The sequence below is a fragment of the Danio rerio genome, chromosome 10 (assembly GCF_049306965.1).
Source record: "Danio rerio strain Tuebingen ecotype United States chromosome 10, GRCz12tu, whole genome shotgun sequence".
Taxonomy (NCBI): domain Eukaryota; kingdom Metazoa; phylum Chordata; class Actinopteri; order Cypriniformes; family Danionidae; genus Danio; species Danio rerio.
Window position 1 is genome coordinate 25,278,473 of NC_133185.1, and position 26,704 is coordinate 25,305,176.

The window sequence follows — 26,704 nt, forward strand, 5'->3', positions numbered from 1 at the left end:
AGAACTTTTTTGTAGTTTTTCCACTTTTTGAAACAGGTTTGCTTGCTTTTCCCCTGCTATGATTCTCCACACTACTAAGTCTGATATGTTTCAGCATCTACTAAAGCCACTGCAAATATACTGTTTCTTTAAATGTCAGTGTTTACAGAAACACCCCTATTGAAGACAAAAGGGGAAGTACTGTTTCTATTTGAGGTGAGTTGAGTTTGGCAGTAATCAGTGTGGTTGACTGTGTTTCAGGAAAAGAAGTCATGCATGACCACCATATTAAATCTGATTTGATTATTTGGTTATACTGTTCGGATGTTCACGTTGTTTTTCAGTTGGTTTGCTCTTATATTTAGCAGGTGTGTCATTTGAGTGCGAATTTTGCTAAATAAGAAATTTGTGGGTGATGTGCGATTAAATAATTCATTTCTCTTTGTGATTTAACTTATTAGTTTTCTACATTTTCAAAATGTGTCTAATTTGTTGATTGAAATTCTTTTATTACTTTGATTAAATGTTTTATTTGTTGTTTTTTTATTGGTGTTGCATATTGATTTATTCCCCACACAAAGCACTTTTTACAACACAGAATCTAATATTTATTCCTCTTCAAAATGTGTCAAATGCTGCGTCCCAATTCGCATACTATCTGTCCTAAATATTATTTGAACATGGAATTAGTAAGTCCCAAATCGTAGTATGTTGTCGGATGATTTACTATTTCAGGTACAATTTCAAAGTGTAGAACAGTCCATACTCTAACCCAGGGGTGTCCAAACTTGGTCCTGGAGTGCTTCTGAGTTTAGCTCCAACCTCCTTTATCACACCTGCCTGGACATTTGGTACCAAAATATGCAGGAAACTGCCCCCCCAGGACCAAGTTTGGACATCCCTCCTCTAACCGCTGATTTTGCCACAAGGAACGTGGTTGAGAGACACTGCCATGTGGGATTGCCCAATACTTTACATAAGAACTCTGTCATTGAGCTACTATCAGCAGTTTTATTTCCTAAATGACCCACCTGGGATTGTGGGACACCTACATGTGACCCACATAAGCAACCTATATGAAATTGATTTTGTTTTTTTTCCTTGGCACCTATGTGTTGGCCACTTGTGTTTCCTACATGGTAGAACCAATTAGGCCCCACATGTCTTGACCCATTCTGAAACCTTATTTGTTGCTTATATTGAGCCAGCCTGTGATTGCCCATGTGGGGACACACGTGAGTTTGCTCATATGGAATCTACGCAAGACTCAGTAGTCAAATACTTGCGCAACCTATAGACTTGCGATGCCCATACTGAATCCACTTGGGTTTGGCCATGACGGATCTAAAACCATTGTAAAACCACGTTTTTTGTTAACAGTTTTGAATTGTCACTTAATAATGTATAAACTATAGATTATCCTGCTCCCGCTTCTCCAATAATGTAGGGAATTAAATACGACAGAAATGGGGATGATTGAAAAGACTCATAACTAAGCAGCACAAAGAAAAGATAATGAACCCTCATTAAAATCAGACAAGTTTATCTTTAAAACAGAGTGGGTGATGGACTTTTCTGAAATATTGTAGACTTAAAAGATCTGTTCCAGACATTGAAAGTAAAGGAATATCAGGAATATCATATTTTACCTCCCTTTTATTAAAGTGCAATTTTTTAATGTTGTTTTACATATTTTGCCTGTTCTCATGGAAAGGCTACTTTCCACTGCCATTTTATTTCTTTCAACCGGCAATCAAATTTTTGTTTTGTGGTTGATGCTCAACCAGACTCAGATTTTGTAAATTTTCATGATTTTTGTAGTCTAAAATATCAATTTTGTGCCAAGATTTGTCATTTCTTGTGTTGTTTTGCTGTGAAAATATACACAAAATTACACATCTTAGTTTTTCTTTTCTTTTTTTACCTCAAGAACATTCAATTTCTGTATTTTATTAAAACTCGAGATATCCCAGCATAGAATAACTTTCTCTATGCAAATATGTTATTTACAAACAAAGCAGATTTTGTGGCAGGAATTTGAGCAATTTACAAGCTACATAAAAATATATATATACTGTATATAATTTCTAATTTTTAAAAATCTGTTTATGGTTATGAATTGCACCATTTCACTTTGATCTCTGCTCTGTAATTATTGATGAAAACAGCTTTTAGTTGTTTTTGTATATTTTAGTAGTTTGAAGCAAAAAAAAAAAAGTCAAAAGTCAATTAAAAATCAAAAGTTGTTTGGTTAAAAAAAAATCATACTGCAATTCAAAAGCATAAATAAATGGAGGGAAATGTGAATCAAAAAACAGAAAAAAAATTATAGTGTGGCAAAATCTGCATCAATAAAAATAATTCAAGCTGCTTTAAATTTAGTGCCAAATTTTGCATTGAATTTCGCATTTTGTCACCTTAGAATTATAAGGTTCTATCTGACATTTTTTGTCAAAATTGAGTTAGCATTGACATATATATATAGCATTGAGTTAATATTGACATATTCTTATTAAATGACAACTTATTTACATTATGGGATGTTTTTTAATGAGTTGTTTACATTTTAAGACTTTTTATTTAAAAAAACAAATGTTACACACACACTGCTATATGGAATGAAAAAACTTTGAAGCTCAATATCTCAAAATCATTCAGAGCACAGATAGAACCTTACAATTCCAAGGTGACTATTTGCTCACAAAATTCTGGAGGGACTGGACAAGCTGTTTTTCTATTTATTATAGGTCACGGAAATTCATCTTTTTGGCCAGGGAATTTGACATTTGGCTTGGAGTGGGAACCCTGTTAAAAGTGCTTTTACAAAATTGTGACCTTTAATTTGAAGTAATAGAAACTAAGGGTGTCTTTGAGTCAGAGATGTAACATTGGTGGAATCTCAGTATGTGATCTCCAACCAGAACATAACCCATTTAGTCACGGAGCATGCAACAAAGACTGATTAAAGCTGAGCTAATATGTAGTCAATCTAGGGCCAAAATTACTTGCAAAATAAACAAAAGTTTTGCAAACAAAAAAAAATAAAGTATTAAGCAAAAAATAAATAAATAAACAATAAATGCAAATCTCCAAAAATTGCAACACAAAAATGAATTTTTGAGAAGTTTTCTAAAAAAAAAAATAAAGAATTGCAAAGGAAAAATTGTTTTGAAAAAAAAAAAAGAAAAAGTAAAACAAATATATACTAATATATATACGCAAATAAAGTGAGTAAACTCAAAATGTTCACACACATATAGCACGATTTATCCGCGCATGACCTGCTGTAAATGACCAAGTTCCCTCGACCGCCCTCTTGTCAAATTAGGGTGAAACGCACTGAAATGTGAAAACAGCATGACAAACTCACAGTTGTCTAAAAGCAAATTAAAATAAGCATTGCAATTGACTAGACGGGTTTTAAAAAGGCTATAAATGCTATAAAAATGTTTTGCAAATATGTGTTTTTTTTACATATATTTTAGTTTTACTTTGCACTGCTTGATTTTTATTTGCAGTTCCTTTTTTTGTTTGTAAATTTCATTTTTATTTCTCAAAAAATTGTTTTCACTTTGTGATTTTTGGAGACTTGCATTTATTTTTAGATTTTTGCACAATTTATTTTTTGTTGGCAAAACTTTTATTTTGAAAGCAAGTAGAGCTATTGTTATTTTAAACCTATTGGCGCAAAAAAAAAAAAAAAAAAAAAAAAAAAAAAAAACTAAACTGGCTAATCTGGCTGCATGGTACAGCCCACAGGCCACAGAGTAGTAAAATGATTTAAACTTGGGAACCTGGAAACATAGGAAACTGCTTTCTGCTTTGGAGTGAATTCTTTGCAGATCTTTTTTTCACGCTCAGGCTATACCCAAACATAAGTTAAAACATCAGGATCACACACACACACACACACACAGTTTACATAAGAATTGTTTTTATTACAGAAATCATTACAATGGTTTGTGCAAATGTGCAGTTTAGTCATGAACACATTTCTGAAAACCACTGAACTGGTCATACAGATAGGCACCCTCATAAAACGGAGGGCAGATGCTTCACAAACACCAACACATTCTTACAGTTTCACATTGCATACACAAAAGTCAACATAAAACATAATCCCTGACTGACTCACAATAAATAACTTGACATGCTTGATGAATTAACCACAAAAAGAGTCTGACAGCCAGAATGGGGTTGGGTTCACGAAACTACAGGCTTTGGAATATTATAAATAAATGTAGAAAGAAAGTAAGAAAAAGATCCCAGTTTTGAATAGCTTGAAATTACATGAATACAGAGATTGTCCATCCCAAATTGAACACACGGTCATTATTTACTCACTCTGGTGTCATTCCAATGAGTTTCTGAGCAAAGAAATGACAGACTTTATAAGTTCCTCCTCACTGTTTTCCACACAATTTTAGTGAAAATCCAGAAAATATGTAACATTCTGCTAAAATACATTTTTACTGGCTGTTTAGAGGGAGCATTTTCTTTCTTTATTTATTTTTATTTTTTTTGGAACCATGAAATAACATTCCCAAAGTATTAAAGATGTGATAACCTACAAAACCTACAATAACCTAGCCAGAACGGTCCATGCAGGATATTATTATACATGTAAAACTGTTTAAACCATTTTTTGCCCCTATAATTCTAAATTAGATGTCTCAAAATTACAGGATAATCCCTCAGGTCAAGTTGATCACTGTTTTTATTTGAATAAATCATGTTATTCCACAAATGACCATTTGTTTTGGCAAATGAATTCTTCAAATGTAGAAATTATCGAAATATTATAAAATCGTCAGGAAAATTTAAGTATATAAACAAAAATATTTAAGTATATAAACAAAAATTTAAGTGTATTAAAAAATATATATTTTTCGTTATATGCGTATATAACGAAAAACATCAAACCAACAAGTAAACGGGAACCAACTGAGTTTATTCTGTTAGTTTGCTGTGTGCGTCTACATGCATTTCTAACAATTGTAGATTATTAACTACCAATTGTTTAATATCATTACTGAATATCTGTGAAATGTCAAAGACATCTAATTTAGAACTATGAAAAAAAATGGTTTACAAAGTTTTACATGTATAATAATAACCTGCAGGGACCGTTCTGGCATGGTTATTATTTTTGGATTGTATGTTTTTACAGATGCTCGCCGAGGCTATATGGACATTTTTTAAAGGTCCTATCAAGTGCTTTGAAATATTCGCTTTTATTCGATGTTTGACGTAATTTCAACAGAAACACGAAGAGAGGGTGGAAAAAACAGCCAATAGCATTTTGTTTTTATCACTGCTCTACCAGTGAGAGTGGTTGAGCTCAAGCACATCAAATGATCGTCTTGAAGGGGGGCGGGGCATGTCAGATACTAGAGAGCATTTGATTGGTTGTGGTTTGATGAAAAACTAAAGTATTAGGTGACGTGAATAAAAAATCGTTGATTCATTTAGACAGAAGTGACGAAATACAAGCCTTACATGTTTATATCCGTTTTATATCTTCTAAATATGATTTTTGCCATTGTTTTAGAGCACACTAGCTAATAGATATCTTAAAAACTAACAATGCTGATACTAACATCTAAAAAATGTTATTTTCATTTCATGGTAACTTTAATACCCTCCCCAAACTAATTTACATAAAACTTCAAGTGGCAATAATTAAACCATGACAGTAAAATTGTGCTTAAACATACCTCATCACTGCATCCAAAATGAATGGTTACCACACTTCTACTATATAACCACAATAGTTAATTTTTCATGAGAACAGCACCAAAGTGAGTAAACAATGCCTCACTTTTTCATTTTTGGATGGACTATCTAGAAGTCAAGCACAGAAATGCAATAAATACAGTACATCTTAGGAAGTTAAATAGCTTCTGCAGCGCACGAGGATCAGGAAAGAACCTACTTCTATACTCGGTGGTCAGTTAAAGAGCAGTGGATCTGCTGTTGAAGTGCTGGAGTCTCTCTAGTGGTCAATCATATTTGAATATTGGTCTAAATGACATCCTGCAGTGTCCTCCACCGAGAGCCTTTGTCCGTCGCTCATCGTCTCCTATCTGAGGTGGTTCAGCTGGTTGCTCATTCCTGAGTATTCATCCATGTCTGAACTCCGTGAGCCACCTGGAAAGGGGTAGAGATGGGGTTACTCACTTACATCCTTTTCTATTGACATTATTCTTTCACTTAAAGGAATAGTTCACCCAAAGATTACCATAAGTTGCCTCAAGCCAGCTCTCATGTACAGTTGAAGTCAGAATTATTAGCCCCCTTTGAATTATTTATTTATTAATTTTTTTTTAATATATTTTCCAAATGATGTTTAACAGAGCAAGGACATTTTTCACAGTATGTCTGATCATATTTTTTCTTTATTTTGGCTGGAATAAAAACAGTTTTTAATTTTTTAAGTGCTATTTTAAGGTCAAAATTATTAGCCCCTTTAAGCTATTTTTTTTTCCCCGAGAGTCTACAGAACAAACCATCGTTATACAATAACTTGCCTAATTACCCTAACGCAAAAGTAACAACTTTATATAGCACAGATGAGCTAGGATAACATTTTAAATTTGTCTAAAAGAAGAAAAAAAAATCACATATATAAGTCTTATATACAGTTTATTTTTCCCCCAATTTCTGTTTGATGGAGAGAATATTTTTTAACACATTTCTAAATATAATAGTTTTAATAACTCATTTCTAATAACTGATTTCTTTTATTTTTGCCATGATGACAGTAAATAATATTCTACTAAATATTTTCAAGACACTTCTATACAGCTTAAAGTGACATTTAAAGACTTAACTAGGTTAATTAGGTTAACTAGGCAGGGTAGGGTGATTAGGCAAGTTATTGTATAACGATGATTTGTTCTTTAGACTATTGAAAAGAATAGCTTGAAGCGGCTAATAATCTTGACCTTAAAATGGTTTTTAAAAAATTAAAACTGCTTTTATTCTAGCCAAAATAAAACAAATAAGACTTTCTCCAGAAAACCAAATATGATCAGACATACTGTGAAAATTTCCTTGCTCTGTTAAACATCATTTGGGAAATATTTAAAAAAAGAAAAAAATGAAAAGGGGGCTAATAATTCTGACTGCAACTGTATATTGTATTTGTATAAAACCTTCAAAATAAAAGTCACTATCCAACACCATTATGCAGCATGTAAGATCCAGGATATAACAATTTTAAACTATACAAAAACTATAAAATAAAACTGGCTGCTTGATGTTGCAAATTGGTAATTTTGTTTTATAATATTAATTATATTTTGAGAATTTTGGAATGAACACTGTTTATAGACAGGGTAATTGTGGACTTTACTGCCATGTGTTATTCCTAGTTATTTCCCTATATAACAAAAAATGAAACAGAAGTCTGAAAAGAATCGCAGAAAAGAGCTTTACAGAATCAGGGTTTATTTTTCTAACCAACTCACCTATATGACAGCTGTATGTCCATATCCTGTATCCATCATAGCGGCACTTGCACTTCATGACGTTGTTGGTGTAATCTGATTCAGCGACGTCATAGTTTGGATTGATTACCACCTGTGTGCCAGAAAGAGACGTGTCAGGTGAAATAACATTTTTGATATTGACTTTCGGTCAAAAGTTTTAAAAAGTCTCTTTATGCAAGGCTGCAGTTCTTTAATCAAAAATAAAGCAAAATAGTAAAACTAAGACAGTCTGTGATTTTTCTTATTCTGTATTTTATACTACTTTTGTCAAATAGCAATTAAAAATAGAGGAAAAAACGAGTTGTTATGAAATATTATTACAATAAAAAATACCTTCTAGTTTTCTAGTTCTATTTATTTAGAAATATCTTATATCTTACAAAACGTTTTTTAGCAGTTATTATTGGATTATCAGGAATCTAAAGACTAGAACATTTATGTGATGTAAAAAATCTTTTGTGACATAATAAATATTGCTGTGACTTTTGATGCACTCTTGTTGTATAAAATGTTTATTTCTTTTTTTTCTTTTAAATCATACCTTCCGAGTTTAAAATGGCATGTATCAGTTTACAAAATATATAAAGAAGCAGTTTCTAAAATTTATTTAAAAAAAATAAATAATAATAATAATATGTTTCTTGAGCACAAAATTAGCATAAATGATTTCTCGATGATCATGTGAGGACTAGATGCAGGAAAAGCTTTGCATGACAGGAAGAAATAAAATCTATATATATATATAGAATACACTTAATCCAACTTGTACATTACAACTGATCGGATTGGATATCTTAACTCAATAAATCCACCTACGGTGTGAACATAAGAGAATTCCCTCAAAAACTCATTGTCTAAAATTCACACCAACAGTGATTTGAAACTGTACCTGGAAAATGTAGTCTCCTGGTTTGACATCCGTGACATCAATCCACTGACAATCAATGTCATGTCTGTATGTGTCCCAGCAGCCAACAGTGATGCCCTGTTCACCAAAGTTAGCACAATGGTACCGCTTCGAAATACCTAGTCCAAAGAAAACAACCAGTTAGAAATTCAGCTTGAACTGAAAAAAGTTCAGGGGATCAGCCCTCGCATTCTCACCTTCATCACAATGAGTGTCCTCTAGACAGAAACTGGCTTTGTGACCCTCTGCTACCTTGGTGCCGTTTAAGCTCAGCAGGTCATAATGAGTAAAGACCTCCATGCTGTGATAATGCCTGTGCAGACACACAACAATACAATGTGAGAGTTTTATTGTGTATCATAATGAAGTGCCCCAGTTGTGCTATTTTAAAGGTCAGTCCAAGGTCAAAAAGCACTTTATTTACTCATAAATAGCAAATATTAAAGCTTTTTTCTCTCAGTGTCTAAAATTAAAGTCTCTTTAAACCTCTCCTCTGCTCTGATTGGTCATCAGTAAAATCAGACAAATGGACAGTAACAATGGTGTTTTACTGTGTCAGTTAAAGCCTTTGGAAGAGCATTCAGATTAAATGTACTTTTAAAAAAAAGTTGTTTTTTTTCCACAATATTTTGATAACACAAACCAAACTCTTCCATAACCTTAGCTATGGTGTGTGAGGGTCAAGGTAGATGTTCATGAGCAGCCAATGAAGACAAACGCAGGTTTGTGCAAGAGATCTGACTGGAATTACTGACTGATATTTCAGAATATTCTTTCTGTTGAGAAATAATAATTACAAAGGTCTGTACAAAGGTGGTTGATTAATTGCTGTTGCCAATATATATATAAAAGTTGACAGCATTAATATAAATGTGTTGTTTGCGTTAGCAATCTGAAGCTTGTCTGTGAATATACTGGCAGGAGCAGGTCTCAGTATGTGGTGCTCGGCACCAATAATATCTATGTACACTCACCGGCCACTTTATTAAGTACACCTTACTAGTACCAGCTTGGTTGACCCCCCATTTTGCCCTAATGCTTCGTGGTATAGATTCAGCAATTTACTGGAAATATTCCTCAGAGATTTTGGTCCATATTGACATGATAGCAATACGCAGTTTCTGCAGATTTGTCGGCTGCACATCTATGATCGAATCTCTCGTTCTACCACATCCCAAAGGTGCTCTATTGGATTGAGATCTGGTGACTGTGAAGGCCATTTAAGCACAGTGTACTCATTGTCAGGTTTAATTCACCAGTCTGAGATGATTCACACTTTATGACATGGCGCGTTTTTCTGCTGGAAGTAGCCATCAGAAGATGGGTTCACTGTGGTCAAAAAGGGATGGACAAGCAACAATACTCAGGTAGGCTGTAGCGTTGACACAATGCTCAAATGGTACTAATGGACCCAAATGTGCCAAGAAAATATCCCCCACACCATTACACCACCACCAGCCTGAACCAATGATACAAGGCAGGATAGATCCATGCTTTCATGTTGTTGACACTAAATTTTGACCCTACCATCAGAATGTCACAGCAGAAATCGAGATTCATCAGACCAGACAATGTTTGACCAATCATTTATTGTCCAATTTTTGGTAAGCCTGTGTGAAATGAAGCCTCAGTTTTATGTTAAGTGACAGTAGTGACACCCAGTGTGGTCTTCTGCTGCATACCTCGGTTGTAACGAGTGGGTATTTGAGTTACTGTTGCCTTTCTCTCAGCTGGAACCAGTCTGGCCATTCTCCTCTGATCTCTGGCATCAACAAGGCATTTGTGCCCACAGAACTGCCGCTCTCTGGATATTTTCTCTTTTTCAGACCATTCTCTGTAACCCTATAGATGATTGTGTGTGAAAATACCAGTAGATCAGCAGTTTCTGAAATACTCAGTCCAGCCCGTCTGGCACCAACAACCATGCCAAGTTCAAAGTCACTTAAATCACCTTTCTTCCCCATTTTGATGCTTCCTGTCATGACCATGTCTGCCTAAATGCATTGAGTTGCTGCCATGTGATTGGCTTATTAGAAATTTGTATTAACGGGCAGTAGGACAGGTGTACCTAATAAAGTGGCTGGTGAATGTGTATATACATAATATATATATATATATATATATATATATATATATATATATATATATATATATATATATATATATATATATATATACATATATATATCTAACATGCACGCCCTCAAGAACAAACACATACAAGTGTCCATATAAATATTCATCACCATATTAAACCTGTCCGTAATTTGTCATGACAGAACTTTTCATTCACAAACAGCTACATTACACACTGCATGAAAGGTGATATCTGAAAAAGCAAACATATATGAGTTCAACCCTTTTAAAAAATTATATTTTTATTAATTTCTCAGTGAATGTAGACACTATACAGTATTTTAATGCACTTAAACAGTTTCAATAAACAGTTTTATGCATTAAAATAAGAATATGGTCTCCTGATCTATTTAGGAACAGAAAGACAAAACAATTTAAATATGATGTTGCAAAAATAAGTTCAACTAAATGTCCTATATTCCCGAATATTCCATATTCATAGGTGTTGCACCACAATCTTGTTATTTTGTTGGATTAATTCCAGTTTTGGTTTTGGTACTGACTACTATACTGTATATGCATGAATATCGTATTGTGTAGCTTCATATATAAAGTAATAATATTAGAGAGATCTGTATGTACTGATTAATGCTGGGCACTGTAAGGTGTGGTCATATTCAACAAATATTTGCTATTATTTAGTATTGGTAATAGTATTGGTAATAATCTGTGATCATGGTGTGATGTTTGCAGGTCTTGCCTGTGACACTCGTGCCAAGTCCAGGCGTGGTATCCCAGTTTGGGTCTGAAGTCGGATTGGCCCACGTTGTGTATCTGTGAGGAGAAACGGAGCAGGCGGCGGTAGGAGCTGTGGTCATTCTTTCGGGCAGTGCTGGACAAGCAGTTCTCCTCTAGAGCGCACTGAAGAGCATACATGGGCCGGTCCTCCAGATAGGTGGTCTGCTCCACCAACTGAGCGTTGAGCACCAGGTCAGGGGCCGCTGTGATGGATGCCGTCAGAGGTCAGAAGTCAGACAGAAACAAATTCCTCCGCAAATTAGTCTGGACCACTAGGCTTTTAGCTGCTTCTGAAGATCACCCATTGTGAGTTTATTAAAGGGCTAATTCATCCAAATTGACAACTCAGTCATCATTTACTCATTCACTCCAACTATTGAAGTCAATGGGGAATGTGGTATCAACTTTACCATCATATCTTTTTGTGTGTGTGTGTGTGTGTGTGTGTGTGTGTGTGTGTGTGTGTGTGTGTGTGTGTGTGTGTGTGTGTGTGTGTGTGTGTGTGTGTGTGTGTGTGTGTGTGTGTGTGTGTGTGTGTGTGTGTGTGTGTGTGTGTGTGTGTGTTAAACAGAAAAAGAGACTCATCCAAGTTTGGAACAACTTGAGGGTGAGTATAATGAGAGTAAGTTTAGATTTTTGAGTGAACAATTCCTTTAAGTTAATAGAAAATCTTCAGTATTTTCACACTTTGCTTATGTTTAAAAAGGAATAATAGCTCAGGATACTGTTTTCTGTATACACCGCACACATTACAATATATTGTCTGTTTAAAAAAAATGATACATACAGTATATATATATATATAAGTTTTGACACCAATAAATCATTAATTTTTTATGTTTCTTCAATATGAGGTGAGAGACTCACTATCAGAGCAGGAGACTCCAGCGGCAAAGCGTCCTCCTCCTTTGGGGCAGTTGATGTGTTTTCCGTGATGAAGACACTGAGGAAGACTCATCTCAGTTCCTGAGCATCTGACTCCACTCATCACAACATTATCTGCATTCGCATCTCCAGCCCAGTACCAGGTCTCCTAAACAAGCATATGATACACACGTTAGCAAAATTATCAGTTGAACTGCAGTAATTTAATCCCACATTTAAATTTTAATCGCATCTTACACCACATTATAAACTCATTTCCTCTGCAGTGACTGAGATGAAAAGGAATTTGTAAAATAATCAGTCCACTTCAATCAAACCCAAATCAATGGGTTTACTGAAATGAAGCAACAAACAAATGATTGGTTTGTTGATTCGGTTAGCTTGAAATGTTTAATCGTGTGTCTTAAACAGTCTTTTCTCCTGCCTGATGAATTTTCCATCACCATTTTAACACGTAGGCTGAAACAGCTGTTCATATACAAACAATACGCAAACAATTGCTGTTGGTTTATAGTCAATCTAGTTGTAACATTCTAACACTGCATTGTTTATTTCCGAACAAAAATGACAAATCATGAAATGATCATGAAATGGGAATGAAACAAGGGGAAATTGTGGCTAATTTTAAACCCCATGTAAAAGTGCAGCTTTTAAAGTGTTAAAAGTTTTTTTTTTACCTGGGTTATAAGCAGGATTTAGACATTTAAGTGAACATTAAGTTTTCTGCCAATCTCTTGTTCTAACGGGAGCACTTTTAGCTTAGCTTAGCATAGATCATTGAAGCGGATTAGACCATTAGCATCTCAAAAATAAAAAAAATATTTGCACAGTTTACATATTTAAAGCTGCACTTTTGTGTAGTTACATCATGTGCTACCCAGCACAGCATTTTTTGTAGTTTTTAATAGATGTCTAGTAGAAGTCTAAATAAAATGTAGTCATCTTGGCTAAAATAAGGCTAAACTTGGGCTGTCAGTAAACAATCGTATAGACATTCAAGAATAGACCAAAATTAGACTATTCATCAAATAAACAGAAATGAATGACTACACATATGTAGTCTAATCTGTCTATTTGACAACTAGTCTAGTTTTGGACTATTTTTTTTTTAGATTTTATCTGACAGCCCAAGTTTAGCCCTGTTTAAGCAAAGCTTTCTATGTTTAGATGTCTATTAGACGCCTATTTAACACAAAATTGTTTGCTGGGTATACTCTCATTCTGGCCTAATAGGAACTATGCTACCTAACATGGCTGTAGCAGAGGCAATGATGGCACCTGAAAATCGTCTAACTTCCATCAATATAATAACACGACTACCTGCTTACACAGGGTGCAGACCTTACAACAATGCATACATTTGTGAGAGTCACTTAAGAACATTTTAATTTAGACTTTTTGGTCATTTTTGGACGAGATCCTAATGGTCTAATCCAATACAATGATCTGTGCTAAGCTAAGCAAAAAATGCTCCCGCCAGACACAAAGATTGGCTAAATAGACCAAAAAAATGTACAGCTTGACAGTTTTAAAAAAGGAATTCACCTTTAGGATGTTTTTATTATCATTTTGTTTTCTCAACCAAATGAAGTCTGCCGTTACACCTTCTGACCAAGTGAGGGCTGTTTAATCACATTTTACAGATCATCCAAATGTTTCTGAACGTGATTTGAGCATCTGCTCTCAAGATTGCTTTTCATTGCAACGGTTCCATGAGGTTAGAGGTTTGAAACATAAGACAAGCTGTACCCCACAGATTGGGAAAGTCTATGTCAGTTTTGATGACTGCACAAACATATGTTCATGGTGAGTCATCTTCATCTAGCGTTATGTTCTGTTTTCCATGTGCTTTCCATGTGATGTGCCTTAGATGGTCTCTTAGACTGAGTCACAGCCTCCCCTGATTGATAAGCCTGCCGGATGGCCAGCACAGGCAGGGGGAATGTGGGCACATTCTGTCAGAGTTTCCATGGGCTTCCTTTACCCCCCGCCCCATTGTTGATCCACTCCCCCACATGCTGTCTGGAAAGACCCACCGGTCCAGACTGTCAGACAAATCATGTTTAATGGCCACTCCAACATCTGGAAGTTGTATCGTGCACTTCTTGAGCTTTGGTAACAGTTTTAGAGAAAACGTGACCGACAGCATGTCAGAACAAGCTAATGCATGAGTTACCTTGAATTAATCACTTTCCTGTTAAAGAGTTCACACACACAACAAAATGATTTGCTGTTTACTCAAACCCTCACATGGTTTGAAACCTTTATAAATTTCTTTATTATGTTAAAAACAAAAGCAGATATTATGAAGAAAGCTGAAAACCTGTGTCCATTGACTTCTACTGTAAGAAAAACAAATACTATGGACGTCAATTGTTACAGGTTTCTAATATATTTTTTTTAATGTTTAACAAAAGAAAGAAAATCATAAAGGTCTAAAACAACGGTGAGTAAATGATGACAATTTGAAATTTTGGGCAAGCTATCCCTTTAAGCCTTTCATGATAAGCACAACTGCTTGTACTTGATCAAATCTATTATAATATATTGGGAAAGCTGAACTTAAACCTCATTAAGCTTCAGTGTCATGTAATCCTTCAGAAATAAATTTAATTAGCTGTATTGGTCAAAGTTGATTGGTTTCATCTGCTATATTGTATATTATTATGGTTTTCTGGTTCAAGCTGGTTTAAACTGCTCCTCCCAATCTGACCATGGGTTTGTTCTTCGTACTTGGATTACTCAATTAGCTGGGTTTGGTTATTGACGATTTGACATGATGCAGGGTCATTTCGTTCATCAAAACTTATCTGAGGGTTGTTGTCATAGCAACAGTTCTGCTTCAAGCAAAGGTAACACTGAATGTATGTACCAAATGCTGATATTTACTTACAGTAGTAGTTATATACACTTGGGAAAATAGTAAAAAAAAAAAAAAAACGATACTAATAATAAAATATATATATAATTTCAGTTTACGTTTAAAGTAAAAAAATAAATAAATAAAACTTATGCAATCTGCACTCTAAAATAAAAGTACATAAACTGTCATGGAGTGTTCTCTCCCCAAGGGGTTCAACGTGAACATTTATTAATAGGGACTTTTTAAATACAAACGCATACTATTTTAAGGTACTAAACCAGCTTTAGTACATGTTGTGTATGATAATAGACATGCACAATACTCTACTGTTTTTTTTAAGGAATAATAATTTATACAGTCATGCATATGTTTTGACCCCTAGTATGCCGGTGATTTGATGCTTCATAAAAGTTGCAATCCAATTTCAAAATGCATTTTTGATGCAAATTAATTTAAACAGAGTAATTCCTTACACTGTTTAAGAAACTTGAGGCCAATAGGCTACTATAATAAAGAAAATTCGCTCTAAATGTAAAACTAAATTGCTAAAAACTCTTGACACATGAAAGTGTAAAGCCTGCAGCCCACAACAAATGTGGAGAGTTATTGCGTGTCATATTTAACAAACATTTTACAAAGAATTTTATATAATTGAATATTAATTGGATGATGTTATTACGCTGCTGTGCCGTCAGCCAATTGTTGCATTGCTGATCATGATTTCGAGGATCAATAGATCTGTCCTTCACATCACACACAGCAATCTCAGATCAGTTCATCCAGACAATTTAATCTTATTCGTGAACTAGTTTGAAGAACCAAATTAGCCAGAGATCAGTTATCAAATTAAAAAGATCCAGGATCTGTCAAATTATCTTAGATCATTTAAGCAAGGTGCGAAGAACGAACTCCAGTTACAAGTTTCCAAAAAAACAGACCAGTATGACTAGGCACATGAGATCTGCACAAATCATTCATGCAAGCATTTTCACAACAATAATATCTTAAATTTAACGGCTTTAAGTCCCAGGGCCGAAGCCATTATGGCCCTAATGTTTTGACATGTGGCCACATGCATCCACTAGTGGCAAATTTCCGTCAATCTTCATAATAACACTTAATCATTGCATTAGCCTGCAGAAGCACTTTAGCGTTTCCACTCATAAAACCGCCCATCAAACTACTGCTTCCATACTGTTTGTAATGCAGTAATAGTTTCCAGGCCTGTATTATTATGAGTTTGTCACTGAGCTGTTAGCTACCCCTCTGTAGTCCAGCCACCTCAGCACTTGATAGTGCATGACATTACAAGAGCAATCAGTTATGATTTAAATAAATGGGAATGAATATGACTTTGGCAGCCAGCAAATTTGTGGTGGATAAAACGGAGAGCCACATTGGCTACATTATGTGTGCTTGTAGAATGGTATGTACGATCGCACAATGTGTACGATTTCTTATTAAAATATGCTAAAGCCACTAGAACAGTGTTAAATATTTTAATGAATTGTACTGTACTTACAGTATACTAAATATTTTTGAGAATATTCAATAAACAAATGTGACTAGTGACACACACAATGTCCTGTGTTGCAATGCTAATGACGTCCTGTTTTCTGATTTGAGTTCTTATAAAACACAACTTGAAGAACTGGACGATGCTGCCATAATAAAAGCTCCGCTGCTTATGTAGGCAGCGCGCTCATCTCTTTTAGTTATTACTTCAGTGGTCTCTTTTGCTTCGACAGCCTTCAGCCTTACTCTTTTTCTAACGAAGACCACAAATCCCATGATGTTACACCCAGTCACAGCATCATCAAGCTACACCTTTGTTCGTTGTAAATATTCACCATCTAGTGGCAAAAATGACATACTGCACTATTAAATAATTTTATCTGCACAAACTACCCTTAAAAATGAATGAGAGCTGATCAATGTATACCATCCCGTTGACTGTATTGAGGATACTGATGGTGTGGTGCTGTTGAAGGCTGACTGTTATGAGAAGTCTGATCATAGAAACCTGGAATTGAACATGAATTCAAATGTGACTCTTGTGACCACTTATGTTTAGATTGAATCAAGACCCTTCACTGTTATTTTGTTTCCCTCTACATCATTTTAGCAGAAGAGCTCAGTGTGATGCATAAATACTACTTGCTTTAGAGTGTGTGTGAAAGCAAATGAATGAAAAGGTGAATTTAAATGGCAACTACAATACTATGAAACATGAATTTATTGTTTAAATGCACTTTTTCATAGCGATCATGTGTTCAGTAGAATAGTAGCTTGTATTTTGTGGCTGTTTAAACCCATTCGATTTTCAATTTTGAAGGACTTTCACATTTAGTAAGTAGTCTTACCTGGAACGCATGGCTGGCGAAGCCTAATCCCAGCTGTCTGCAGACCACCATAGCCTCTATAATCCCCCAGTTTTCACTACAAACTGTTCCCCAAACGAGAGAACCGTTCTTCTCAGCGAGAACTTCCACACGTCCTTCAAATGGGTTTCTTCCTCCACTTAGTCGTATCTGTTGTAGTCAAAAGCAAACAGTGTTTCATAATCATACCGATTCATGAGCGTAAAACTATTGCTAATTGATATGTAAATTATATTTTAAAAATCCTCACCCTTTTCTGAAAGCCCATAGCAGGTACATTACAGCGAACAGCTGCGTCCTCCTCATGACTGCATCCCAGAGCATCATTATTAAAGTAGCAGTCAGTGAGAGATTTCTCAAATCCAGAGCACTCCACCTCATTCATGTGGACCGGACCCATTCCTGACAAAAAAAGTACACATTAAATACATTGTGTACATTAAATGGGGCATTATTATCCAAAAGAGTGTTCATGGATAAGAAATTCTGAGTTCTGATGCAAAAAAAAGAAATTACCCTGGTAGAAGATATCTGTGTTTGACATGTGGTTGATACTGAATTCTTGTTAATGCTTCAGGCACCAAAAGGTACCAAAGGATGTGTCTATTTGAAGAGTTCAGATGCAAAAACCTCTGTGCCATCTGAAATTTTTTTCTTAAATGGGTATTTTTCTTAGCCTCCTATAGTTGTGTTCAACTATTTTACTTTAAAGGCAATCAAAGAAATCTGTCCTTTTTCAAAAAAAAAAAAAAAACGTTAATTTCTGAACACATGAACACAAATAATGCCTAAATAATGCCTAATTTTAGAAGAAAAACTCAGATGGCACTTAAACGTTTTGCATCTGAAACACATACAAGTAGGACACCTGACTTGGTACCTTTTAGTGGCTGAAGATTCAACAAGAATTTAATATCAACCAGATGTCAAACACAGAAATCTTTCACCAGAGTCACGTTTTTTCCACGTAAGGTCAGCTCTACCGATCACATCAGATGAGAGTAATCGCCTTGAATAAATAGATTATAGGAGAGTGCTATGAGAGCACTGAAGAAGTATTTGTTCAGACTAGGCAAACCAAATAGTTGTTTACCTCAATCTTAACCTTCAAAAGAATGATAAAATTAAGTTTAGATGTAGCACAATAGCACTTTTGTTTGCAATGCAGTGTAAATCAAAACACTCTGGCAGCCATTTTAAAGAAGTTCTCATAGCTGAAGGCTAAAGCAAATATAAAGGTAGACAACCAACTTGTGGGTCGCATTACGCCACTTTCAGACTACACAATATTAACCTGAGTGTTGTGGTGATTTGTAAACCGTTTTATCTTTTTTGGTTTGCACTGAAGAAAAATAAAACAAAGCTATTTTTGCCACGAATACACCAAAAATAACAAAATGTTGTCTTTGTTGGACATTTTGGAGTGATCAATTCAATTTTAAACCTACAGAATGGAATTAAAGCTTACAAGTGTGCAGGGGATGAATTGCAGGGGGATAGATCCAACTTAATAAATTAATTTTTTCTTGTCTATGGGAATTAGAAAAATCAGTCCTGTGATTCCTGTCCAATCAAATCGCATATAAAAGGTAAATCCCATTATAATAAACTACCTCAAGACATGGGTGATTTCTAAATGCAGCTAACTGTTTGAAAGCATTAAGAAATGTCCAAGAATTGTCCAAGAAGATGTCCAAAATCTTTATGTGTATTGACCCAAAGACTGTTAAGATGCATGTCACTGATGAGACGATGATGGATGTTTACTTTATAATGATCGAAATGGCCTTAAACACCCAGCAGGCACAAGACATCAACATGACATCAGATTGGCATTGTAATAAACGTTGTGGGGATGTTACATTTGGTTTGGAAATGAAAATCGGGTTGACGTCAGAACTCAACATCAGGCTGACGTCAATGTCCAGCGTCCAACCTAAAATCAACCAAATATCAACGTCTATTGATGTTACAACTTGACGTTGTGTGGACGTTACCACTAAGACGTCTATCAGACAATGGAATTTAGTTGCCATACCTAACGAATAAATATCAATATTTTACGTCAAAATGAAATTGGTTTAAGATGTTGGATTTTGTTTAGTTTATAAAACAATTTTAAATTAACCAAATATCAACATAATTTTACATCAAAATAAAATTGTCCTTATTCATTCATTCATTTTCTTGTCTTAGTCCCTTTATTAATCTGGGGTCGCCACAGCGGAATGAACCACCAACTTATCCAGCAAGTTTTTACGCAGCGGATGCTCTTTAAGCCACAACCCATCTCTGGGAAACATCCACACACACATTCACACACACACTCATACACTATGGACAATTTAGACTACTCAATTCACTTGTACCACATGTCTTTGGACTGTGGGGGAAACCAGAGCACCCAGAGGAAACCCACGCGAATGCAGGGAGAACATGCAAACTCCACACAGAAACGCCAATTGAGCCGAGAATCGAACCAGCGACCTTCTTGCTGTGAGGCAACAGCACTACCTACTGTGCCACTTTCTTGCCAAAATTGTCCTTAGACGTTGGCTAAACATTGAATTTTGGTCTCTGATGTCATGACCTAAATTTAACCTAATATCAACATCTTATGACATTGTGTGCCTGCTGGGCAATAACTAAATGCAATACAGAATGTTATGTTTACACACATCCACAAATTAGATGTAAATGCATCAGCTTTTTACAACGTAATACTACTCTGTATTGGAAGCTCTACTATTTACTCATAATTTGAGTAATATTTACAGCAGATACTTTTACTCTACTTGCACTACATTTTTAGGCAAGTGACGGTACTTAAGTATGATTTTTTAGAACTCTTTTACCACTGTAGATTATACATAATATACATCTGAACATCTATAATGCTTCAAAGCATTGTGAATCAATGATCCCACCCAGCAGCCTATTCTAAAAAATTATTCAGTCGGCAGTCTGAAACTGGCATATTTATCCCACTTATAGACTGTAAGTGTTCACAAGACACTTTTCTAGAAAAATATGTATCTGATACAGTATGTGAAACATCTATCTAATATGTAGCAATCTACAGCAGACACCTATGCTAGCACAAGTTAAAAAACAAATGAAATCTTCCATGGCCATTAATTGCCTAGTGCAAGAAAGCAAATATGTTAACATTTGTTTAATATCAAAAATTGGTTATCTTTGAAAATTGCATCTGTTGAAATCTGTCAATTGGAGGTTACTGTAGGTCAGAAACTCTTATTATCTCTTGGAAAGTTTAATTAATAAACGAGATATAATTTAAATAAATATTTTAATTTGGTTCACTAAAGCATGCATATTTATTACACAAATACACATTACTGAGAAAAGCACTACATAACCCTCATCCCGGATAGTCAATATATAATTGCACATTGCAAGAGCAGATGTCCTAAATATCTTATCATCTCTCAGCAAATCGACTGAAATGGATTTTCAACCGCTAGTATGAGGACCCATCCAAACATCAGCTGAGGAGCAGCACACGCAGATGTTTAGCCACGCATTAGTCTCCTGGCTAACGAATGTTCACATCTGCCTCTAATACAGTGAAGAGCTTTAGTAAAGAGCAGCGAACCATGAACATCTGATGAATGCCAGAAACAGGCTGTTGTACATTGTGTTGTTTCTAAAAAGGACAGCATGTGACATGATCCTTGCTTCCTGTTTAATGGATATTCATGTTTATTCAAATTTCTGCGAGGTAGAAAGAGAAGTGACATAAATGCTGTGTGTGGCTACTTGTCTTTTATTTTGTTTCTCAGAACAAACCTGTGGCTAGAGCTGCTATACGTCTATATTTTTGGAAACAATAACACTTTCAAGTTATTCCATTTATTGCTTAATCTGATTATTTTTCTTCACGAAAATAGAGCAAAAATTAAGTATTATTTTTAATTTTACACGTATATTTTTTTAAAACTCTCAAAGTGTCAGTGGGTATTGCCACACAGCAAGAAGGTTGCTGTTTTTTTTTTGTCCCGGCTGGGCTAGGAGCAATCCTGTGTGGAATTTGTATGTGTTCCCTGTGTTCGCGTGGGTTTCCCCAACAGTCCAAAGGTATGTGGTAGACATAATAACATAATTGGCCATAGTGTATGAGCGTGCGTGTGAATGTGAGTGTTTGGGTATTTTCCAGTGTTGGGTTGCAGCTGGAGGGGCACCCCCTGCACAAAACCTTTTTCAGAGTAATTGGCCGTTCATTCCACTGTGGATAGTGAGTGAGTGTCAAAATCCCCTGACTTGCACTTTATGAATCACTACGGACAAAAGATAAAAATAAGCTAAAGATAAAAAAAGTCACCAACTCCAACACCAACTTTTAGGACATGTAGTAGTTTGGTACCTAAGGTAAGAGTGTTCAGTCTTGATTCTCAGTGCCTCCAAATCATTTCAGTTTTACAAGCACTGATAAAACATATCATGCATGAAAAGCCACACAAACCTTGTCCTAACTTGGCTCCAGTGAGAGCCTCTTTGGCGCTTCCGAATCCCAGCTCTCGACACACTACAGTTGCAGCCTTTAGATTCCAGTTATCATCACACACTGTTCCCCAAACACCATTCTTCAGCACCTCCACTCTGCCTTCGCCAACATTTGCACCACCCCGCAGACGCACCAGGGGTTGCTAAGGAATCAGAGAGGGAAAAATTAGCAGGATGATCAATTCACACACCCTCGGTGACCCATGTTTGTACAGTCTAGCTCTCTCGGTCTGTGGATGTGATCCAGGTGATTCAGATGATTTTTTCCCCCCATTTGCCTGTATAAACAATCTCACTTCAGCTCTCTGAGGCCATGTTTAAATATTATGCAATCTTCTTTTTATCCAAAAGGAAGCATGATTTAATGTACTACATGATTTTTTCAAGTGTCACCCTGACATCCAGCCTGAGAGAACATGATGATCTACAGGAAAACGTTATTTCCAGGAAAACAATTCCTTCCAGAAATGTGAGGAAGAGGCTGAAGGATGAGGGAAAACAGACTCGACTTCAACAACCATAAATCATCCCTGAGAAGGAATGAAACTCCAGTATTCAGAAATTGAAAAAGGAAAAAATGAACGAGCACTTGCAGAAAAGTACAGTCTGTGAACTCAGTGCAAACTGGTAACCGCTAACTCCTCCATGATGTCATTGCTGATGCCATGGTAGATTTTTAGGAAAGCTAGATATGTATTCCAGCATCAGTCTCTGTGCACTTCAGTGCTAAGCAGGGCTAATCAAGAGGAAGCTAATGCTAACTTCATGCTTTGTTTATTCCACTGACTTACTATTATCCAAATTGGACATGTTTTACAGTTGAAAGCCACTAATATTCCGTATTTACAGAATTATGGCTTGTTTATTCATACAAACAAGTAGACGGTGACCCCAAGATCTTAAGAATAATATTTAATTCTACCATCACTCACTATAAGCGCTAGTAGCTACAACTCCTCAAATGAAATAAGCTAATAGTAAATCCTTGTTATGATCATTACTATGCCATCCAATACTAACTATTGTCTGTGTTGGCAGGGCCGGCCTATACCACAGGCAATATAGGCAGTTGCCTAGGGCCCCGCATTTCTTGGAGGACCCCACGAAAGCTGCTTTTGAATATTTATTGTGAACATAAGCGTAAAGACAAGTGCGTATGTTTTAATCATAAACAATGTGCATTGCGCAATGCACAAACCCCATTAAACGTGATACATTTCACAAGGATTGTGAGAAAAAAAACATTTGATTAAAAGAATAGGTCTGTATAATTCATACATGTCAAAGCTGAAAACAATAATAAATACACAACAACAGCGTGAATAGAAGCAGAAAATATTAGAAATATAGCAGCACCAAACTCTATTTTGCTTAACATCGCACGCAGTCAGCTATTGGATGATAGAACTAGAATGATGTAACGTATTCCTAAACAGATTCCCCTTATCTCTCCAAATTGCTCACGTTCGATATAAACCTGAAAAAGTCTTACGTAATATAACATCAATAGAAATTTTATTCAGAAATGGAATGGCGTCCAAACGGCATCTTTATGGAGCCGTAAAAAAAAGAAGAAAAGAAAATCAGAGGACAAAAAGCAAGCTCAAAGTAATGTTTTGTTTTGCATAATACATTACTTAGTAGTACTTTGAAATACTAACAAACTTATTTGTTTATATATGAGTCAATATTTTTACATATGTGTTCCAGATTAAATATGTTACAGTTAAAAAAAAAATTATACACTTAAATATTAAAATCAGTATTTTTGTGCTTTCTTACTGTTTTACACCATTGGGCACAATTTATTTTTTTATCTCGCCAAGGGCCCCTTAACTCTACAGGCCGGTACTGCGTGTTGGATAGCCTATGTTAACATCTATATAATATTATTATATATTAATATAGATGTTAGCATATCCAACATGGACAATAGTTAGTAAACAAACAGTATGTCTGTATGGCAAGTTTTTCAGTAGGCTACAAACAACTAGATCACAACGCCAGCTTTGATGCTAAGCAAAATTTAGTAGCTACAGTACAAACAGTAAACTATATAAATTAGCACTAATGCTAACTTCATGCTCTATCTGTTGTTCATGACCTAAATGACAAATTGCCACTGTTGGACAGGATTTAAAAGTCTAAAAGCATATTATACTGTTAAATATTACTTAAACAAATATCAGGTTAGCCCAATGCTAATAAAAGCAAAACAAGATTTCTGCTGCTGATGACACTGTAAACTCTTTGGAAGTGTACTTTTATTTTAGCAACATTCAGCGGTACACACACATGTTTCCAAGCACTCAAATCATAGCTAATGCTAATTTTAGGCTACCAACCTCTGGTCTGTAGGCTTTGCGAAAGCCGATGGAGGATGAGGGTGCAAAAGCTCTTCCAGGCACACAGCTGACCACCACAGGCAGGCCACGTCCACATGTGCCGTTCCGCTTGGGCTCCAGAGCTTTGCCTAGTCTACAGCTGGACATGTGGGCTTCATTTCCAGTGCAGTTCACCAAGAAACCCCAGTAGTTCTTTTTTTTACGCATTGACAGTGATCTGCAAATCAGAGCCGCAGGGAAACTTCTGTTAATTGTGGTATTACCATTTAAGGGACATCACAATGATAATTTAGAGCACAGGTTTCAAACTCGGTTCCAAAAGGGCCGCAGCTCTGCACAGTTTAGTTCCAACCCTAATTAAACACACCTGATCAAACTAATTGAGTCCTTCAGGCTTGTTTGAAACCTACAGGTAAGTGTGTTGAAGCAGGGTTGGAACTAAACTGTGCAGGGCTTCGCCCCTACAGGATTTGAGTTTGACACCCCTGATTTAGAGGGACACCTGTTAAAATTATTAAGAGGATCGGACATTGCCTGTGGCTGTAAACTTGTGCTAACCCAAGAAAACAGAACATTTCCTTTGATTCCACGGTACAGAGAAAATCATAGTGCAGGACGGGTCAACAAACAGCTGGATTTTTTCCCCCCTCCATGTTTCCTTTTCTCCAGATTAAGAAACTGGTTTAATAAGTACAGCCTGTTCTGGGTTCAAAGCAAGTGCATTTAATAAGTGAGCACTTTTTAATAAAGTCTACATTACTCATTATCTGTGATTTAAAGGGATATTTCACCCAAAATTCAGAATTGTGTCATCATTTACTCACCCATCACCCAGAATATAGGAAACTCCTACTCCATTGCATTTGTTTTTCCATCATCTTCTTTTGTGTTAAATAAAATGACAGTTTTTAGACATTTCGGTAACACTTTACAATAACAGTACATGAATAGCAACGTGTTAATATGTAAACTAAACATTACTTTGTTATGAATTAATGATGAGTTAATGCATGCGCTAATCATGAACTAACTTGAACTCATGCTACTCATGTTGTAGTTCATGTGTGAATAACGGCTACCTTAATTACTTGTTAATACATGATTGTGGGTTAATTAATGTATTAATTACCACATTTGTTTATGCTTAATTTAACCATCATAAACTCATGTTAATATATAACTATGTCATGACCTTACTTGGAGGGGCACATCATCAACCCATTCTTAACTACTCATGAACTCCTTATGCACATCTGTCTAGTGTGTTCACACTGAGTAACAATAGAAAAGTGTTCAGTCAACGTCAACAGTTTAAACACAGGAGCTGACGATGAGTTAATGGTTGATGCCCCTCCAAGTAAAGTCATGACATAATTATACATTCAGCTCATGAGTTCATGATGGTTACATTTAGCTTAAAATTAAATCTTAATTAATAAATTTTATTAAATTAATTAAATTAATAAATTAATTAATAACAGAAACAAGTAATTAAGTACTAAGAAGTATTTAACGTAGCCGTTATCCACACATGACTCATGTTGTAGTTAAAGTTAGTTCATGTTTAGTGCGCACCTTAACTTATCATTAATTCATAATAAAGTAATGTTTAATTTACATATCAACACATTATTATTTATGAACTGTTTTTGTAAAGTGTTACCAACAGTTTTGGGTGAACTATATCTTTAAGGCCATGTAATGTACCATGTTCATCATAGGTCTCAAACTCGATTCCTGGAGGCCTGCAGCTATGCAGAAACTATGCAGAGCTGCAGCCCTCCAGGAATTGAGTTTGAGACCATTGATGTACATTGAGTGTCCCATTTATTGCAAAGCCTGAATAACATAGAAGGCCCAGACTAAAAATACAAAGACTCACATGTCCAGTAGTTAAACGCCCCACATTTCTGAAATGTTCCAACTAACAAACATAGACATTCCTCATCTTTAAATATAACCAGGCATTACTTACTTTAGTGTGTGGCATATTTCAAAAATAAACCCATGAATACATCTAACAAACCAGTCTCAAATATTTTCTGCTCTATTTTTAAGAACGTATACAAAAATAAGGACATTGGCTATGTGTTTTGGTGCACAAATGTGGTCGAACCCCCGTTAAAACTATCATTTCGAGGCTGTTTTACTGTTAAATGTCCTTTGCAGAGTTCGAGAGGAAACACAATGTTCTCTACTAGATGGGAAACAGCCAAGACTTATGTTGGGAAACAATCTGGGCATGATTCACGCGGGGAGGCGTTTCCACACACACACACACACACACACATCTGAGGTCTAAATAACTCCTGCTGAATGTTTGTCAAAGTTAATGTTACATTTGGGGAAACCTTAAAATCTCTGTGAAGCTTGTTGACATGAACATCCAGCCTTCGTTCCTGCCTTGATACTTAATGTATCATAATCACAAAAGCCTCAACACGGGAAATGAA

The 26,704-nt window shown here is 35.5% G+C and overlaps 1 protein-coding gene and 1 long non-coding RNA gene across 3 annotated transcripts in view; one reads left to right on the top strand and one right to left on the bottom strand.

Moving 5' to 3' along the window:
- Window positions 1-3,896: 3,896 nt before the first annotated feature.
- The window catches only part of loxl2a (lysyl oxidase-like 2a), a 38,548-nt gene continuing 15,740 nt past the window's right edge, over window positions 3,897-26,704 (bottom strand). The window contains exons 5-14 of one of the 2 annotated variants that reach the window (XM_009305250.5): window positions 24,252-24,468; window positions 21,866-22,049; window positions 17,633-17,784; window positions 17,365-17,532; window positions 12,121-12,286; window positions 11,216-11,456; window positions 8,577-8,692; window positions 8,362-8,498; window positions 7,452-7,563; window positions 3,897-6,129 (exon numbers count right to left, since the gene is read on the bottom strand). In XM_009305250.5, the coding sequence (XP_009303525.2) occupies window positions 6,062-6,129; window positions 7,452-7,563; window positions 8,362-8,498; window positions 8,577-8,692; window positions 11,216-11,456; window positions 12,121-12,286; window positions 17,365-17,532; window positions 17,633-17,784; window positions 21,866-22,049; window positions 24,252-24,468 (1,561 nt within the window). In that variant the 3' untranslated portion in view covers window positions 3,897-6,061. 2 annotated transcript variants of the gene reach the window in all.
- LOC141376352 (uncharacterized) lies at window positions 10,558-15,062 on the top strand. Its single transcript, XR_012386269.1, has 3 exons — window positions 10,558-11,559; window positions 11,825-11,860; window positions 12,108-15,062. It is a non-coding gene; the product is annotated as an uncharacterized lncRNA (long non-coding RNA).